Below are 17,926 nucleotides of genomic sequence, written 5' to 3'. Positions count from 1 at the left end.
AAGACCCTGAATAGCTAAAACAATCTTGAAAAAGAAAACCGAAGCTGGAGGCATTACACTCCCAGACTTCAAGCTATACTACAAAGCTGTAATCCTCAAGACAGCATGGCACGGGCACAAAAACAGACACTCAGATCAATGGAACAGAATAGAGACCCCAGAAATGGACCCACAAACGTATGGCCAACTAACCTTTGACAAAGCAGGAAAGAATATCCACTGGAATAAAGACAGTCTCTTCAGCAAGTGGTGCTGGGAAAACTGGACAGTGACATGCAGAAGAATGAACCTGGACCACTTTCTTACACCAGACACAAAAAGAAACTCAAAATGGATGAAAGACCTAAACGTACGACAGGAAGCCATCAAAATCCTAGAGGAGAAAGCAGGCAAAAACCTCTTTGATCTTGGCCGCAGCAACTTCTTACTCAACACGTCTCCGGAGGCGAGGGAAACCAAAGCAAAAATGAACTACTGGGACCAACTCAAAATAAAAAGCTGCACAGAGAAGGAAACAATCAGCAAAACTAAAAGGCAACCGACAGGATGGGAGAAGATATTTGCAAACGACATTATCAGATAAAGGGTTAGTATCCAAAATCTACAAAGAACTTATCAAACTCAACACCCAAAAAACAAATATTCCAGGGAAGAAATGGGAAAAAGACAGGAATAGACACTTCTCCAAAGAAGACATCCAGATGGTTAACAGACACATGAAAAAATGCTCAACATCACTCATCATCAGGGAATTAAACCAGGGAATTTAAACAAATTAAAACCACAATGAGATACCACCTCGCACCTGTCAGAATGGCTAAAATTAACAACTCAGGCAACAACAGATGTTGGCGAGGATGCGGAGAGAGAGGATCTCTTTTGCGCTGCTGGTGGGAATGCAAACAAACTGGTGCAACCACTCTGGAAAACAGTATGGAGGTTCCTCAAAAAACTAAAAATAGAACTACCCTACGACCCAGCAGTTGCACTACTAGGCATTTATCTAAGGGATACAGCCAGCATTACCTTGATTCCAAAACCAGACAGAGACCCCACTAAAAAGGAGAACTATAGACCAATTTCCCTGATGAACATGGATGCAAAAATCCTCAACAATATACTAGCCAACTGGATCCAACAATACATTAAAAGAATTATTCACCACGACCAAGTGGGATTTTGAAGGGGCACATGCACCCCAGTGTTTATAGCAGCACTATCAAAATAGCCAAAGTATGGAAAGAACCCACATGTCCATCGATGGATGAATGGATAAAGAAGATGTGGTTTATATATACAATGGAGTATTACTCGGCAATCAAAAAGAATGAAATCTTGCCATTGGAAACGACGTGGATGGAACTGGAGGGTATTATGCCGAGTGAAATTAGAGAAAGACAAAAATCCTATGACTTCACTCATAGGAGGATTTTAAGAGACAAAACAGATGAACATAAAGGAAGGGAAACAAAAAGAATATAAAAACAGGGAGGGGGACAAAACATAAGAAACTCTTAAATATAGAGACCAGAGGATTGCTGGAGGGGTTGTGGGAGGGGGGATGGGCTAAATGGGGAAGGGGCTTAAGGAAGACACTTGGGATGAGCACCGGGTGTTACACGTAAGGGATGAATCACTGGAATCTACTCCTGAAATCATTGTTGCACCATATGGTAACTAACTTGGATGTAAATTTTAAAAATATAATACTAATATTAAGAAAACAAACATTAAAATTTGTTTTCAAACAATTTAATTTTTTTAATGGCCAAAAGAGGGGCGCCTGGCTGGCTCAATGGGTGGAGCATGTGACTCTTGATCTTGGGGTTGTGAGTTCAAGCCCCAGGTTGTGTATAGAGAGATTACTTAAAAACAAAATCTTTAAGAAAAATTTAAAAACAAAAAAATGGGCAAAAGATGTGAAACAGACATGAGGAACAGACATAACATTTCATAAGGAAACGAAAATTAAGAATACAATGAGACATCAGAACATACGTATTCGTTAAAATTAAAAACCTCAAAGGGCGCCTGAGTGGCCCAGTCAGGTAAGCGTCCAACTCTTGATTTCGGCTCAGGTCGTGATCTCGCGGTTCGTGGGTTCGAGCCCCACGTCGGGCTCTGTGCTGACAGCTCGGAGCCTGGAGCCTGCTTCGGATTCTGTGTCTCCCTCTCTCTCTGCCCCTCCCCTGTTCTCTCTCGCTCTCTCTCTCTCTCAAAAATAAACATTTAAATAAATAAGCAAACAAACCAGTAAAATCCCAGAAAGGCAAGGTAATGTCCAGTGACGGAAAACAGATCAGTACTTTCCAGGGGTGGGGAGCGGGGGGTCAGAGGAAACACTGGGGGGTCACAAGTAGTTTCATTACTTTGACCGTTGTAGTCTTCTTGGCATATAAACATATCCAAACTTATTTCACGGTCACTTCGCATGCAGCTTTTCATCGCTAATTGTACCTCTGCAAGGCTGTTTGAAAGATATCTAGAAACCAAATAAAAGTCGGGCCGACCCCTACCATAAAATAGGGAGAAAGTGGGCCTCGATCCCGCCGAGCTGTCACTCCTTCCCCCTCGGATGGGTGCAAACAGCGACGGCACGCTCGGCTGGCAAGGCGGCGGCGAGACGGGCGCCGAAGGGGGCGAGCCCGTGAGCCCTCTGCGGGGACTCGGCAGGGGTGCAGAAAGACGCCCCACGCGTCATCCCGAACGCACACTTGCGGCAACTGAAAACCAACAGCCGCGAGCACGTGTGCACACGCGCATTCCCTGCCGCGTTCTTGGAAATTGCGAAACGGCAGACAGCGTGTAAATGTCCGTGGCAGGCGGCGGACAGCCTGGGCGCGAGGAAGCCACCGTGGCCTCCGGGATGGTGTTAAGCGAAGAAAAGGCAAAGTGGAAAATCACGCTCTCTTGCGTGTGTCGGGGGAGGAATACAAAGCTGGGTGTGCATCGGTGCTCATTCTTGCAGAAGGAACGAGACGGGCGAGTGAAGCACGCCCGGGGGCGGGGGCGGCTTTGGGGAGAGGGACATTTCTCTGCACAGAGCTTGCCGCAGTTATGACTTTGGGAACCACTACAGAGATGGGGACAAAACAAAGTTGGAGGCGAACAGAAACAGTACGATCGCCCAGTCGCTGGATGACGTCACCGCACGGAAGAGACGGACCTGCCCTCAGCGGTCCATCTGCTACAGACAACAAAGGACGGCAAAAACCCTGACCTTGAGGCTGTGGCCGCAGGGGAGGGAGCCCGCCACCTCCAGGTCACCCGTGCAGGATTAACAACTCCGTCTGCAGCCCGGCCTCCGGAGCACGAGGAGCCTGGAGCCTGGGGACGCCAGGTCCGGGGACAGCGCGGGGACAGCGCGGGGACAGCGAGGTTGGCTCCGGTGCTGGCCCCGAGGGGGAGAGCGAAGCCGCTCTGAAACACGGGGACGCCAAAGGAGCCCGGGGCCACGACCGTGGACACAGTGGTGTCGAGATGAGAGATGGTCACAGACACGCCCGACGGAAGAGTCCACACTCCCAGATTCTCCGCCCCGAGATCCCAGCGCCCCGGGCACGGGCATGCTGTGAGCAGGTCTTCAGACAAAGCCTCTGCAAACCACCCTGAGGGCACCGGAGAAGGCATGGGGGCGGGGCGGTGGATCTACCAAATCCCGAGGCTCCCAGCCCGGGTGTCCCCGGGGAGGCGGGCGGCAGGCTCGGGGTGCCGTCCCCTCCCCGCGCCAGCCGAGCTGGGGACAGGCCGGTAGGAACGGGGCCCCTGCCCCTCCAAGTGGCGCACTTGATTCCCGGCAAAGCGCAGGGAGAGGCGGTGAGAACACACGTGTGAAGAAATAATGGCTGAACATTTGCTAAACATCCTGAAAAACGTTGTGAAGACAGACGCTCGGCAAAGCCCAAACAAGGAAAATACAGATAAAACCACTCAGATAAGAGAAAATGCCGACCCGGAGGAAACAGAGCGAACACAGCAGAGCCAGGGGAGCAGCATCAGAAAAACCAGAACAAAAGATTAAGGGAAATGACTCCCGCGGTCGGGGACCACGGAAAACCTCCGCCCAAAGAACACGTGGCACCTTCGGGGCGTCAAAGACCCCGTGACCTTTCTGTCCCCGCCGCCCCCGGTCCTTCTGTAAACTCAGTGTGATCCTGACCAGAGTCCCTGCAGCCTTGTTGTCTAACATTCTAAAATGTAAGTGGAAATGAGGCAAAGAACCTAAAATGGATGGAAGGGTCAGAAAAAGGGCAAAGTTGGAAGAAGGATACCGTTGACTTCGAGACTGACTCTGAAGTGATGTTCATGCAACCAGTGCGGTGTTGGGGTAAAGACGGACATACAGCTTGAAGGGACAGAATAGGGAACCCAGAAATGCACCCTGACACACAGGGCTGCTTGTATTTTTTCAATATATTTTTAAGCTTATTTATTTTAAGTAACCTCTACCCCGAACGTGGGGCTCGAACTCACGACCCGAGATCAAGAGTCACACTCTCCACCAACTGAGGCAGCCGGGAGCCCCCGATTACTTGTAGAAAAGGCACCCGAGATGCTTTGCGGGGGTAAAGAGTCCTTTACACTATAGTCAGGACAACTAGGTATACATATCAGGGGTTGGAAGTCTATTTTTTTTTTAATGTTTATTTCTTTTTGAGAGAGAGAGAGAGAGCCAGCAGGGGAGGGGCAGAGATGGAGACAGAAGGTCCGAAGCGGGCTCTGTGCTGACCTCAGACAGCCGGATGTGGGCTCGAACTCACAAACCGTGAGACCATGACCCGAGCCAAAGTCAGAAGCCCAACCAACGGAGCCCCCCGGGCGCCCCTGAGGGGGTGAAACTCGAAACACCTCGCACGTCAGGTACAAAGCTAATTCGAGATGGGCTGTTGACCTGGATGTGAATTTTTATAAGAAAACATGGGAGAAAATCCCCACGATCTTCAGGGAGACAGAGACATCTTAGGTCACAAAAAGCTGTCAAAACACGCTTGCCGGGTTGTCAGCACTGTGAGAGCCACCCAGTCTCCGAAGCCCCTGCTCACGGGACAAAGCTGCAGGTCGGAGCCCCGGAGGGACCGCTTACAGTCCTGTGTGACAAAGGCCTCGTGGCCGCTGTCGTCAAAGGGCTCAGACGACCACCCCCGGAAGACAAAGCACCCCGTGTCTGGAAAAGGCCAAAGGCCTGAGCAGACACCTCACAAGAGGAGGCACGCGGTTTCCCAGTAAACCCGTGAAAACGGGCTCAGCGTCCCGGGCCGCCGGAGGAGCGCGCACAGGCAGGCCCCGCCGTGCGGGCAAAACCTTCAGCGGTTTCCGCTTTTGAAGCTCCAGAGGTAGCTGACCTAGGACACCGGGTGAGGTCGAGACGTCCTGGGCGTGACCCGACACACGGGGGCCGGATGTCCTCCTCGGGGCGGCGAACGCGACCTCCATCTCACCCCGTGGCCCGTCCGCTGGGGCAGGCGCACCGCCCGCGAGTGTCGATTCCGCGAGCGTCCCGCGCTGTCCGTCACCCCCCCCCCCCGCCCCTGCCCCTCCACCGTGCCCCCTCTCACACTCCCCGAGGGACGGAGACACTCGGTGCCGGTCTTTCCCCGACGCGTTTCACTCGGAACGGAGTCCTGGCGTCGGGACATGTCGTCACGAATGGCAGGACTTCCTCCTTGTTCACGGCCGGGCGAGATCCCTCTTTCCCCACGCGTCGTCTGTGGGCGGACACGGGTTGCCTCCGTGCCTTGGCCGCTGTGAGTTATCCTTCCTTTGAACGAAGCTTTATTTATTATTTATTTTTTTTTAACGTTTATTTACTTTGGAGACAGAGAGAGACAGAGCATGAACGGGGGAGGGGCAGAGACAGAGAGGGAGACACAGAATCCGAAACAGGCTCCAGGCTCTGAGCAGTCAGCACAGAGCCCGACGCGGGGCTCGAACCCACGAACCGCGAGATCATGACCTGAGTCGAACCGACTGAGCCACCCGGGCGCCCCTGAACGAAGCTTTAGAAATATAAACGTAGGTTTACAGGAAGTTGCAAACAATGTGCGGGAGGTTCTCTGCAGCCTGTGTACCCCCCCCCCCGTTTCCCCGTGACAGCACCGAGTGTCTCTACGGAGCAAGGCACGCACGGAAAGTGACACCGGTACGTGTGTTTCCGTGCAGCCGTATCCCCTGTGTGAACCCGGGCAACTGTCACCGCAACCAGGACAGAAGCGCCTCCCGCCACCGCACGGCTCCTCGAGGCGCCCGCGGTGGGGGCGCCCGTGCCCTCGCTGGCCCCGCCCCCGGCGCTCTGCGACCTATCTGTCGTTCCAAGGCCATCGCGAGCCTGGGACCATCCATCCGTGCCCCTGGAGACTCAGCGTCCCTTTCTCAGCGGCCGTCACGGGCCCTGTCAGAGGCCCCTCCGGGTGTCGTGTTTCTCCTGGACTCAGTTGCGGCAGCCTGCGTTTTTAGGAGTTTGCCCGTTTCCTCCAGGTGACCATGTCGCCGATGTCAGGAACGAGGGAGGGGGCCTCGCTCTGCCACCAAAACGGCCAGGAGAACGGCGGGCGAGTGCCCGCCTTGGGATCGTTCTCCTAACCTTCCTACTTACCGCCCCGGCTGCCCCCACGCGCGCCTCTGGGCTGCAAGGGCCAGCCGTGTCCTCTCCCCCGGCCGCAGGGCTGGCGCCTGCCCGTGACCCATGGCCGCTGTCGGCAAGTACGTGACCTTCCGCGGGTCACAGTCCCAACGCGCCCCGGTTCACCCAGGCGACTGCGAAGTCGCGGAAGGAAAGGACAAGGTGTGTCGATCCTAACGTCCTTTATAGTCACGCACTTACCGCCATCGCTTCTCGGTTTCTTCAGGCGGATTCAGAGGACCCTCGGGCTCCCTGGTTTTGCTGTTTGGGCAGATCTTTACATCCCGGGCGGCGACCGGGACGCAGACGCCTCCTCCCCGTCTGTGGCGCGTCTCGGTGCGGCAGCCAGGCTCCCATGCGGCGGAAGGTTTTACTTGCAACGATGTTCACGTCCCCAAGCTCCCCTTTCATACATCTCGGCGTTGACGTCACGTGTCACCGTTTCTCACCCAACCCTGCATACAAAGACACTTCCCTGTGTGTTTTCTAAAAGATTTATAGTTGCACATTTTATTGAGTTAATTAAAACAAATTTTTTTAGGTGTTTATTATTGAGAGACAGAGAGACACAGAGCATGAGCAGGGGAGGGGCAGAGAGAGGGGGAGACACAGGATCCAAAGCAGGCTCCAGGCGCCGAGCTGTCAGCACAGAGCCCGACGCGGGGCTGGAACCCATGAACCACGAGATCATGACCTGAGCCGAAGTCCCACGCTTAACCGACTGAGCCACCCGGGCGCCCCGAGTTAATTTTTTGTAGAGGGTTTGAGGTTCTGGGTTTTTTGCACCTGTGGAGGCTCAATTGCTCGGTTTTTAGAACAGGCTTCTGTTCCTCCGCTGAACTGCTTCTGCATCGTCGCCAGAGTCTGGTCTGTGTGGGCGAATCCGTGCAGGTGCACCCCTGGGCTCCGCACTCCCCCGCCCCCGCCCCGGCCACACCAGGTAGAACATCCCTCCCCTTGGAGTCTTGGTTTTCAAGACTGCTTTACCTCCTCCGGGCACTTGGCTTTTCCATATACATTTAGAGTAAGCTTGTCCACATCCACAAGGAACTGGCTGGGTTTTTCTTGTGTAGACTTACACTAAATCTATGGATCAAATTGGAGAGACCCGATCTCTTTACAACTTTGAATGGTCTGGGCCGGGACCATGGTGTGCCATTCCAAACCATGACAGAGAGTCTTCCTCAGTTTCCATGTTCTTTTTTAAAAAGTTGATTTATTCTGAGAGAGATGGGGTAGGGGGCAGAGAGAGGGAGGGAGGGAGAGAATCCCAAGCAGGCTCCGTGCTGTCAGCGCAGAGCCTGATGCAGGGCTCGATCCCACGAATCATGAGGTCATGACCTGGGCCCAAATCAAGAGTCAGACGCTCAACCGATGGAGCCACTCAGCCGCCCCAATTTTTAAACTTATTTTTAAGTAGGCTCCCTGCCTAAGGAGGCGTGAACTCACGGCCCTGAGATCAAGAGCCACATGCTCTGCTGACTGAGCCCACCAGGCGTCCCCCTTCTGATTTCTTTCATTAGAATTTTGTAATTATCAACATATAGATCCTGGTGCATATTGTGTTAGATTTATAGGTAAATAATTTCTGTTGGATCGGTCATAAAGAGTACTTCAGTTTCCCCACATTTGCTTTCGTATATAAAGCTGGATTGAGGGGCGCCTGGCTGGCTCACTTGCTGGAGCGATCCACTCTTGATCTCGGGGTCCTGAGTTCGAGCCCCGTATTGGGCACAGAGACGACTTAAAAAATGTGATTGACTTTTGTGTATTGACCTTACTGAGCTCACTTCTTAGCTGTAGATTTTTTTTTTTTTTTTGATTGCTGAGGAATTTCTATGTAGACGATCCCGGCAAAAGGAGGCATTTTCTTTTGTTCCTATCTATAGGGCACTTACTCCTTTTTCCTGCCTTGCTGGGCCCGCCAGAATCACCAGCACCGTTTTGGGTGAGAGGGTGACACCCTCGCCCTGTCCCCGATCAGAAGGGAAAAGCCTTCAGCCTTTCACGGTTGTGTTCATTAGAAACTGCAGTTTCTGGATACTTTTTATCAGGTAGAGGAAGTCCCTCCCTCTCTTCTCCTCTATTCCTGCTTCATCGAGGCCTTTTTTTTTTTTTTTTTTTTAAATCTTGAGTAGGTGTTGGATTTTGCCAAATGCTCCTGAATCTGTTGAGATAATCATGTGTCTGTGCACACCGTTAACGCACGGTGCAGCCACCGATCTTCAGACAGCAGGTCACCTTTGCGTCTGGGGCCAGCACCGCTTGGTCATGGTGTGTAAGTCCTCTTATGCTCCTGGAGTTTTGTGCTTATGAAGAATGTTAGTGTCCAGCCTTTGACTGGTTTTGACATCAGGACACTCCTGGCATCACAGAACGAGTCAGGCAGTGTTCTCGCCTCTATTTTTTTTAGAAGAGTCTGTAGACGATTGGTATGAATCTTTAAATATTTCCTAGAACTCACTGAAGCTATCTGGGCCCGGGGCTTTTATTTCGTAGATCTTAAATTATGAATACAACGTGCCTCCTTGTTATTTATTTATTTACTTCCTTATTATTTATTATTTAGAGAGAGAGGGAGAGAGAGGGAGAGAGAATCCCAAGCAGGCTCCACACTGTCAGCACAGAGCCCGATTCAGGGCTCAAACTCACTAACCGCGAGATCATGACCTGAGCCGAAATCAGGAGTTGGAGGCTTTAACCGACTGAGCCACCCAGGCGCCCCTGATTTATTTTGGGGTCGGTTTCGGTAATCTTCTCTTTCTGGGAGTTGGTCAGTTTTATCGAGCTTCTCTGTTTTTCTCAGCCCTCCCTTCTGGTCATCTCGTCCTCATTTCCGCGATGACGTCCTGATTCTGGCGATCTGTGTCTTCTCTATTTTTTCTCTGCCAGTGTAGCTAAAGTTTGGTCAATTTTGTTGAGTGTTTTCAAAGAAACCAGTTTCTGGTTTCAGTGTTTTCACTATAGCTCTTCTGTGTTCTGTTCATGTTTTTCTGCTCTAATTTTTAGTATGTCCATTATTCTGCTGGTTTGCTCTTAAAGTGGAAGTTTGGGTGACCTCTTTCCTGTCTCGCGTAGGAGTTAATAGCTCACAATTTTGTTCCAGGAATTCCTTCAGCTGCATCCTGTAATTTTGATGTTTTGTTTTCATTTTCACTCACTTTTTAAAATTTCCCTTTTGATTTCTTTGACCCTTCGCTTACACGGAAGTGTGTGGTTGATTTACAATCCCTGTACAGGTCTCAAATTTTCTTGGTTCTTTGAATGTCTTACAATGTCTTATTGAATACTGGGCATTTTAGATAATGTGTTGTAAAAACTCCAGGTTTTGACCTCCTCACCCCCATCCCTTAGTGTTGTTTTTGGAACTAGTGTTTGTTTACTCGGTACCTTGCCTGGAGTATGAATGCTGTAGAGCCTGTCCCCTCCGCTGTGTGTGGCCACTGGTATCCCTGTTAGACTCCGCGGCTTGAACTCACGACCCGAAGATCCAGAGTCGTGGGCTCTGTGGACTGAGCCAGCCGGGCGCCCCTCTGCCAGATTTGTCTTTGTTTCTTTTCCGACGTGTGAGTCTGGTTTCCTCAAATTGCCTCTGGGTCACTATAGTTTAAGGACAATTGTTGGCTAGAGGTAATGCTCCAACGTTTGGACCAAGTAAGCCCTCCGCCCTTTGCGGACAGCTCTGCGTGCAGGTTGGGGACGCGTTCAAAGCTCAAGCAGTTTACGGCTCAGCCCGGCTTTTGCTTTTTGTTTGTGCAAAGCCTTGTATTCGGCCAGAGATGAGTATACTGCTGGGGCCCTCTCTGGTCCTTCCTGAGCATATACACAGCCTTGCAGACCACCAGGGACATCTGGGGGGCTTGCCAAGGCCCGCCTGTGGCTATTTTCGCTACCGAGTTTCCTGTAAATCTCTGGCTGGACTGTGCTGGCTTCGACCAGCCTCAGGGAGCTGAGGGGTGGGCCGCTAGCCGGTGGCCGTCCGCCCTGATGGCAATTGTTCACAAACACCCTGTGGGGCTTTCAAGTCCTCAGGGCCTGTCTGGCTCTGGTGGAATTGCCCTGGGGTGGGAGGAAAGGAAAGCAGCCCCCTCCTGAAACTCCACGGGCTGCCACTGTTTTTAACCTTTACTAACGTTCGATCTTCTTTTTTAAAGAGATTTTATTTTTGAGTAGTCTCTACACCCAACCTGGAGCTCGAACTCACAACCCCGAGATCAAGAGTCCCTCGCTCCACTGACTGAGCCAGCCAGGTGTCCCCGATGTTCAGGAATTTGTGTGTGTGTGTGTGTGTGTGTGTGTGTGTGTGTGCTCTCAAACGTTGTAGGCCTTTAGTCAACTTCCAGACTCCTGGAACGGTTGCTTTTAACAATATTGCCCTGTTTACCACTGCCTGTTTGAGAAGAGATTTGGAGAGCTCCTCAGCCTTGTTCCAGAAACCCTCCCCACATACGTAAACTTAACATGTCTAGTCGCCATATCAAAAGAAAAAAACCAACATGAATTTTAATAATGTGGTCAATCTAAGTCAATACAAGAAGTAGTAGTATTTCAACAAGCAGTCGGTACTTTTTCAATTACTAATGAACTCTTACACTTTCTTCCCTTCCTACCAAGTTTTGAAATCTGGCGTGTCTTTCACACAGCACATCTCATCAGGCCAGTTGCATTCAAGCACTCCAGTGCGACCACCGACTCCCGTGGCAGGCACAGGGGACAGGGTGTGAGTGTTATTTTTCAGGTGGGTTGGCTCATCTTTCATGTTTGTTATTTCTCGTCTTTCATCTTGATCCGTTGGATGCCGAGACATTTAAGGGTGGAAACGCCTGGCACCTGGCTCTCTGCCCTGTCGGGCTCGTGCGCAGGGGCCTGCGAATTAAACCAAGGGTGCGTGCACTGCGAGGAGCCGGAGCTCGCGCCGCGGAGGCAGAGGTTCGGGTTCCTCGCTGAGCAGGGAAAGGTGAGGCTACAGGGTTCCTTTGGGAAAGGGAAGCCGGCTTCGGCGGCGCCGCCAGGAGGCAAGACTGCCGACCGGGACGCCCGAACACAGCTTCGCCGCGGCCCCCGCGAGGCGGGGGCTTCTAGGTGCGCCTGCGCCAGATTCCCGCGGCGGGGGGCGCTCTGCGCGTGCGCGGCGCCGGGGACGCCCCGGGTTTCCCGCGGCTTAGCCTCGCTCCCGGCCTGGGCCGGAGCCCGGAAGTGCGGGGGTGTGGCCTCGCGTAAAGCAGCACTTCCGGCCGGCTGGGCGCGGGCGGGGGACTCGCCGAGGCCGCCGAGCGCAGGGCCGGGGCGGGGGCTTGCGGCCCCCTTGGAAGAGAGAGGCGGAGCTCGGAGACGAAAGCGGGCGCCGGCCGGGCCTTGGCGCCCGCGGTCGGCGCGCCACTCCCACCGCCCGAGCGAGGCGTGGCGGGGCCCGGCCGACCTCGGGCCTCTGACCTCCGACCTCGCGGGGCGGGCCCCGTCGCGGCCTGGCGCGGTTTCCCTGGGACGCGTTTCCCGCCGCACCGCGGGGCCGCCCGGACCGCCCTGGCGGAGGCACCTTCCGGCGGCCCCGGCGCGGAGCCCTGGGCCGGGCGGCGGCCCCGGCGTGGCGGCCTGACGGGCCCCGAGGGAGCCCGCGCCGCGCCCTGGCGCCCAGAGGCCCTGGCGGCGGTCCGGGAGGGCCCGGGCGCAGGTGGGTGTCGTGCGGTGACGCCGCGGCGCCCCGGCCTCTTCGGGGGCTTTTCCCTGTGGCTTCCGGGTGTCCGGGAACGCGCGGCGGGCGCCCGAGCCAGTGGCTTGGCCTCGCGGCCCGCGGGGCTGGCGAGGGTGCGGGGCCGGCACAGCCGAGCCTGCCCGGACAAGGAGCCTTCCCGCTTCCCGCCCTCTCCCGCGGAGCAGGAGCCGCCTTTGTGAGGAGGGAGGCGGGCGGGGCGGCCCTCCCGACCGGAGCCGCGGCGCGCAGGGGCGAAGGCCCTGGGGCTGCAGCTCGGGGCCGCGCACACGGCTGCCCTTGATGTCCCAGTGTGTGGCCGTCAGGCTGCGCTGGAGCGGCCCCGGGGAGGTCGGCGCCGTCCCCGGGCGTGGCGCCCCGCCGCCTGCGGCTGAGCCCTCCGTCTCCCCCTTCAGTGTGCGGACGATGCCGAAGCTGCAGGGCTTCGAGTTCTGGAGCCGCACCCTGGGGGGGGCTCGCCACGTGGTGGCGCCCATGGTGGACCAGAGCGAGCTGGCCTGGAGGCTGCTGAGCCGCCGGCACGGGGCCCAGCTCTGCTACACGCCCATGCTGCACGCCCAGGTCTTCGTGCGCGACGCCAACTACCGGAAGGACAACCTGTACTGCGAAGTGTGCCCCGAGGACCGGCCGCTCATCGTGCAGGTGGGCGGGGTGGCGGCCGAGGGGAGGGGCGGGGGCGCGGTGCTCAAGCACCTGGCTTCCGAGGGCACCTGCAGCTGGTCTCAAGACATTTACCCCTCCTGGGAGCTGGCCCGGTTTGGAAGGGACACTTTGGGTGCCCTGGAAGATTCGCAGCCCCTGACACCACTGGCCTGCTGTCACCGCGCTCTAGCCAATGGTTGGGAAGAACGTTCTGCGCTGTGTAGAATCCATGATCGCGACTTTGCTACAATTGAGACACGATGTGATCCTGTGACGACTCCTTGTGACACGGGGACCCACCAAATAATAAACGCTTGGGACGGGATGACGTCCCGCAGGCAACCCTGGGATCCTGTCTCCGCTGGGTCAAGTGTGAACCCCTGTGGGGCTCTGTCTGGAGTATCAGGGTATCAGGTTCAGGTTCGTGGCAACTTGTATGTGTTTTCCAGTTCTGTGCCAATGACCCAGAGGTGTTTGTCCAGGCGGCTCTCCTGGCCCAGGATTACTGTGATGCCGTCGACCTGAATTTGGGTTGCCCGCAGATGATAGCCAAGCGAGGTGAGTTCCTTTCTGGGTTCCTGTGTTGAGCGCCCACAGGGTGCCCGGATGGAGGCCGGGGTGTGGCTGACCCTGCTCCGATGGCAGTGGCAGCTCAGGTGGTGTCCCAGCCCTTTGTTTGCTGCTCCCTCTGGAGGTGGCTCTTCTCCAGCGCTGGAGAGACAGGCTTTGCTGGCTCTCAGGCTGTCACTTCCCTTAGTGCCCGGGGGGGTCACTGGGCTCCGTCTGGGTAAACGGGCTTTGCTGAAAGGAGGTTATACCGCCAGGCGTGGGGCTCACGCTTTCTTCACTGAGCCCGAGGGGTTGCTGGCTGGTGAGAAACCATGGAGGGTGGGTGTTCTGCTGGGCAACCTGCCCCCACTGCTCACCTCCCTGATTGTTGCTGCCCCTCTGGATGGCTTGGGGTGGGGGTGGGGGGGTGCTCGTGCCATGTGTGGCCGCGGGAGGAGGAGGAGGAGGAGGATGGGTGCTAATGGCCGTGCCTGTCTCATGCAGGTCACTACGGGGCCTTCCTGCAGGAGGAGTGGGACCTGCTCCAGAGAATGAGTGAGTTGGCCCCGGGCACGGGTGGGGAGTCAGGTTGGGGCGTAGTTGGTGAAGTGGCCCTGAGACCTTGGCAGGCAAGTCCCGGCCCCGGTGCTCTCGCTGCTGCAGGAGGGGCTCTGCCCGGAGCCGTAGGTGCAGGAGGGAGAGGGAGGTGTCCCCACCCGGTCCCCACCCCTCCAGTGCCCTGGTGGACGGAGGCGGGTCTCAGCTGCCTGCAGCCTGCCTGCAGGTGCACACCATGCTTCTCAGAAGCCGGTTGTTGTTTTCGCAGTTCTGCTGGCACACGAGAAGCTCTCTGTCCCCGTCACGTGCAAAATCCGTGTCTTCCCAGAGATTGACAAGACCGTCAAGTACGCTCAGATGCTGGAAAAGGCCGGCTGTCAGGTAGGCGGGCCGTGGGCTCACAGGCCGAGCGCAGTTCCCCTGCCCCGTGTCCCCTGCACCTGGAAGCAGGTATGGAGGCTCCTGGACCCCAGGAACCCCCTTGAGCGAACTCCCTGGGGCGAACTAGAATCGTGGTGACCACGGGTGGGGCCTGCGGAGGGTGGACGAGTCCCAGCTCACTTCTCCCCACCTGCCACCAGCCTTAAGGTCAGGTTGGCGCTGGCCCGGCGTTCCCTCACACGTTTGGAGCTGGGCTCGAGGGTGCTGCCACTTTTGGCCAAGACTGGCCCTCGAACGGGGCTGGGCCTCTCGGCTCCGCATCCTGGGTGGGTCCGCGGGACACGGGAGCTCTGGGCGGCAGCCCACCAGCCTCGACCCCGGGGACGCGGGCAGACGCTGCGCCAGCTGGATGCAAGGCTGCCTTTGCTCTGCTCTGCGTGGGAAGCTGATGCCAAAGCGAGGGGGTTCCCCTGGGGTCGGCCCGGGGGGTGTGGCCACGAGCAGGTTAGAGCCCGGGCGTTGCTGTGTTCTAGCTGCTGACCGTGCACGGACGCACCAAGGAGCAGAAGGGGCCGTTGTCGGGCACCGCGTCCTGGGAGCATATCAAGGCTGTGCGGTGAGTGGGCAGGGGTGGAGGGCGGGCGGATGAGGGGACAGACGTGCAGCCCGGCCCTGAAGCCAGGTGCCCAGCCATTTGGGTGCTGGGGGGAGACGGGGGGGGGGGGGGGGACGAGGTGGCCAGGGCAGGTAGGGAGCCTCGCGGCCAGAAGAGGACCACGTGCTGGGGCGCCGCCCCCGCGGCTGAGGGGACAGGGTGTTTCTGAGTGTGCGCCCACCTGCCCCCGACAGGAAGGCGGTAACCATCCCCGTGTTTGCCAACGGGAACATCCAGTGCCTGCAGGACGTGGAGCGCTGCATCCGGGACACGGGAGTGCAGGGGGTCATGAGCGCAGGTGAGGGCGTGAGGCGGTGGGCCCAGCCCGGCAGGGGAGGGGGGCGTCTCTTCGGCAGCTTCAAGCCCCACCCCCCCCCCGCCCCCCCCACCCGCAGAGGGCAACCTGCACAACCCCGCCCTGTTTGAGGGCCGCAGCCCTGCCGTGTGGGAGCTGGCCGAGGAATACCTGGACATCGTGCGGCAGCACCCCTGCCCCCTGTCCTGCGTCCGGGCCCACCTCTTCAAGCTGTGGCACCACACGTGAGTCGTCCCCCCCTCCCCCCCACCGAGGCACACACCGCTGGGTCTGAGCCGCGCCTGGGGGAGCTCTGCCTGGGGACTGGCCGCCGCAGGTGACGGCGCCTCTGCCCCAGGCTGCAGGTGCACCGGCAGCTTCGGGAGGAGCTCGCCAAAGTGAAGACCCTGGAGGGCGTCGCGGCCGTGAGCCAGGAGCTGAAGCTGCGGTGTCAGGCAGGTGCTGGGGCCGGCAGGGCTGCGGCAGGCGTGAGGGGCGCGGGGGCTCGGGCTCCACGACGCAGGGCTCTCTGGGCTTTTGCAGGAGGACATGTCCAGGCAGAAGGAGGGAGAGAAGCCCCCTGGCGGCTTGCCTTTCTTCCACTGGATCTGTCAGCCCTATTTCCGGCCAGGGTGAGCCTCACACCAGCCCCGGGGGCCGGGCCTGCCCTCTGCAGCCCTGGAGGGTGGGGGGTGCTGGCGGCTCCATCCCTCGGTGTCACGTTTGCTCCTCTGTCGGCGGGGGCTTCGGTTTTATGTTTTTTCTCTCTATGAGGGGATTGATTCTTTGTGAGTGCTTTCTGATCCCGGGTGCGTTTGTTCTGGGGATGAGAGGTTTGACGCCCTGAGCTTCCTCCAGGTTCTTGCAGGTGAGGCTGGCTGTCATCTGTGGCCACTCAGGCCCAGCCACAGCCTGAGCGACCCAAGAGCCAAGCTGCTGAGGCCACCGGGGACCCGCGGGCACTTCCTCGCCGTGGGCCTGGGCTGGCGGGTCGCCTCTCGCGGGTGCCCCCGGCCCTGCCCACCACCCTTCCCTTTCAGGCCCAGGGAAGGGAGCAAGGAGAACGGGGGTGCCCGCAGCAAGCGGGCCCTGGAGGAAGAGGAGGTTGGCACAGATGTCCTGTCCAAGAACAAGCAGAAGAAGCAGCTGAGGAACCCCCACAAGACCTTCGACCCCTCGCTGAAGCGTGAGCTGTTCCCCTTGCCCGGGTCGGGTGGCTCTGATGGCTACAAGAGGAGAGCAGCACCAGGGGCTCTGTGCCGTCGCCATGCGTTCCTGCAGCCACTTGAGAGGCAGAGCTGGGTTCTGGGGCCACCTTCCTGAGAAAGCCCTTCTACTGGCGAACACCCAGAGAACCATGGGGGCCCCGGGGGACTGCTGCGCCCGCCCTCCTCGGACCGCCTGGTTGGCCGCGGCAGGCAGAACTCCCACCGGGGACTCCGTGTGTAAGTGGCAGTTGGGGGATGGCTTCACCTCAACCAATGTCTGCTTTTGTTCTTTTCTCAGCAAAATATGCCAAGTGTGATCAGTGTGGAAACCCAAAGGTGAGTCTGACCATGCTGCCCAGAGCAGAGCTCGGCCTCAGCACGTAGTGGGCAGGGTGGTCCCCGGGCTGCCCGGGACCTGCGGGAGCGGCCCCCTGCCCGTCTGTCGAGGGTACAGCTTGAAGTGGCTTCGCCACTCGGGGAGGCCGATTCTGCCCGGCCTCGGGACGCGCCCTGGCCAGGGGTGCAGCCGTCTGGTGCTCCCGGGGAGCCTGCTCAGGCCCACCAGCTCTCCTGTGTCCAGGGCAACAGGTGCGTGTTCAACCTGTGCCGGGGCTGCTGCAAGAAGCGAGCTTTCAGAGAGGCCGCAGATTGCCCAGGTGAGGGGCGCCCGCTGCCGTCAGCACGTCTCCCTTGGTCCCCCGGGGGGACAGTGGGACCCTTGGCCTCCTGAGCCCCACTTCCCTCCTGCTTCTCTGCCAGGTCACGGATTGCTTTTTAAAACCAAATTGGAGAAGTCTCTGGCCTGGAAGGGGGCCAGGCAGCTTTCCTGAGGTGGTGGGCGGCGCCCTGGCCCGAAGGGCAGCTGGAGCCCGACGTGCAGCCCCCCCCACCCGAGGCCCCGGGGCTGCTGCTGAAGCCTCACCACGTCCCGCCGGAGGAAACGCCTTTACTCAGGGAATCTCCCGCTACTCCACACACGGAAGGATGAGCTGGTCTTGCCCTCGCCTACGCCGGGAGCCCGGAAATGCTGCACCGGGGAGCAGGCTCCCAGGCTGGACCTGCCCCCTCCTAGCAACGTGTGTGTTCAAAAGCGAACAATAAATCATTTCAAAGATGTGTTCAGAGGGCCGGAGAGGGTGTGTGGGGGCTGGGAGGGTGGGGTGGGGGGGGCCTGCAGAACAAGGAACCTTCTGCTGCGGGAAACCTGTCCCTAACAGCAGCTGGCTGGCCTCGGCCCCCTCCCTGCCACCCTGCCACCCTGCCTGGCTGAGGGATGGAGCCCAAGGAAGCAGGTTCTGTGCCTGGACAA

General features: G+C 57.5%; 1 protein-coding gene across 2 annotated transcripts; it reads left to right on the top strand.

Annotated features, from left to right (window-relative positions):
- Positions 1–12,194: 12,194 nt before the first annotated feature.
- On the top strand, positions 12,195–17,735 carry DUS1L (dihydrouridine synthase 1 like). 2 transcript variants are annotated; one of them, XM_030295036.1, is made up of 14 exons: positions 12,195–12,290; positions 12,725–12,971; positions 13,421–13,529; positions 14,025–14,075; positions 14,347–14,459; positions 14,993–15,075; positions 15,309–15,412; positions 15,510–15,654; positions 15,768–15,864; positions 15,953–16,041; positions 16,450–16,595; positions 16,916–16,953; positions 17,198–17,273; positions 17,377–17,735. In XM_030295036.1, the coding sequence occupies exons 2-14, from the start codon at positions 12,735–12,737 to the stop codon at positions 17,445–17,447; spliced, it is 1,359 nt and encodes a 452-aa protein (XP_030150896.1). In that variant the 5' UTR covers positions 12,195–12,290; positions 12,725–12,734; the 3' UTR covers positions 17,448–17,735. The 2 variants fall into 2 exon arrangements, with proteins under 2 accessions (XP_030150896.1, XP_030150895.1); XM_030295035.1 differs by lacking the exon at positions 12,195–12,290 and having other exon boundaries at positions 12,356–12,971.
- Positions 17,736–17,926: the final 191 nt, after the last annotated feature.

This window comes from Lynx canadensis, chromosome E1, assembly GCF_007474595.2.
Source record: "Lynx canadensis isolate LIC74 chromosome E1, mLynCan4.pri.v2, whole genome shotgun sequence".
NCBI classification, from domain to species: domain Eukaryota; kingdom Metazoa; phylum Chordata; class Mammalia; order Carnivora; family Felidae; genus Lynx; species Lynx canadensis.
The sequence above is the reverse complement of the archived record's forward strand: the minus strand, read 5'-3'. Positions and strand labels throughout refer to the sequence as shown.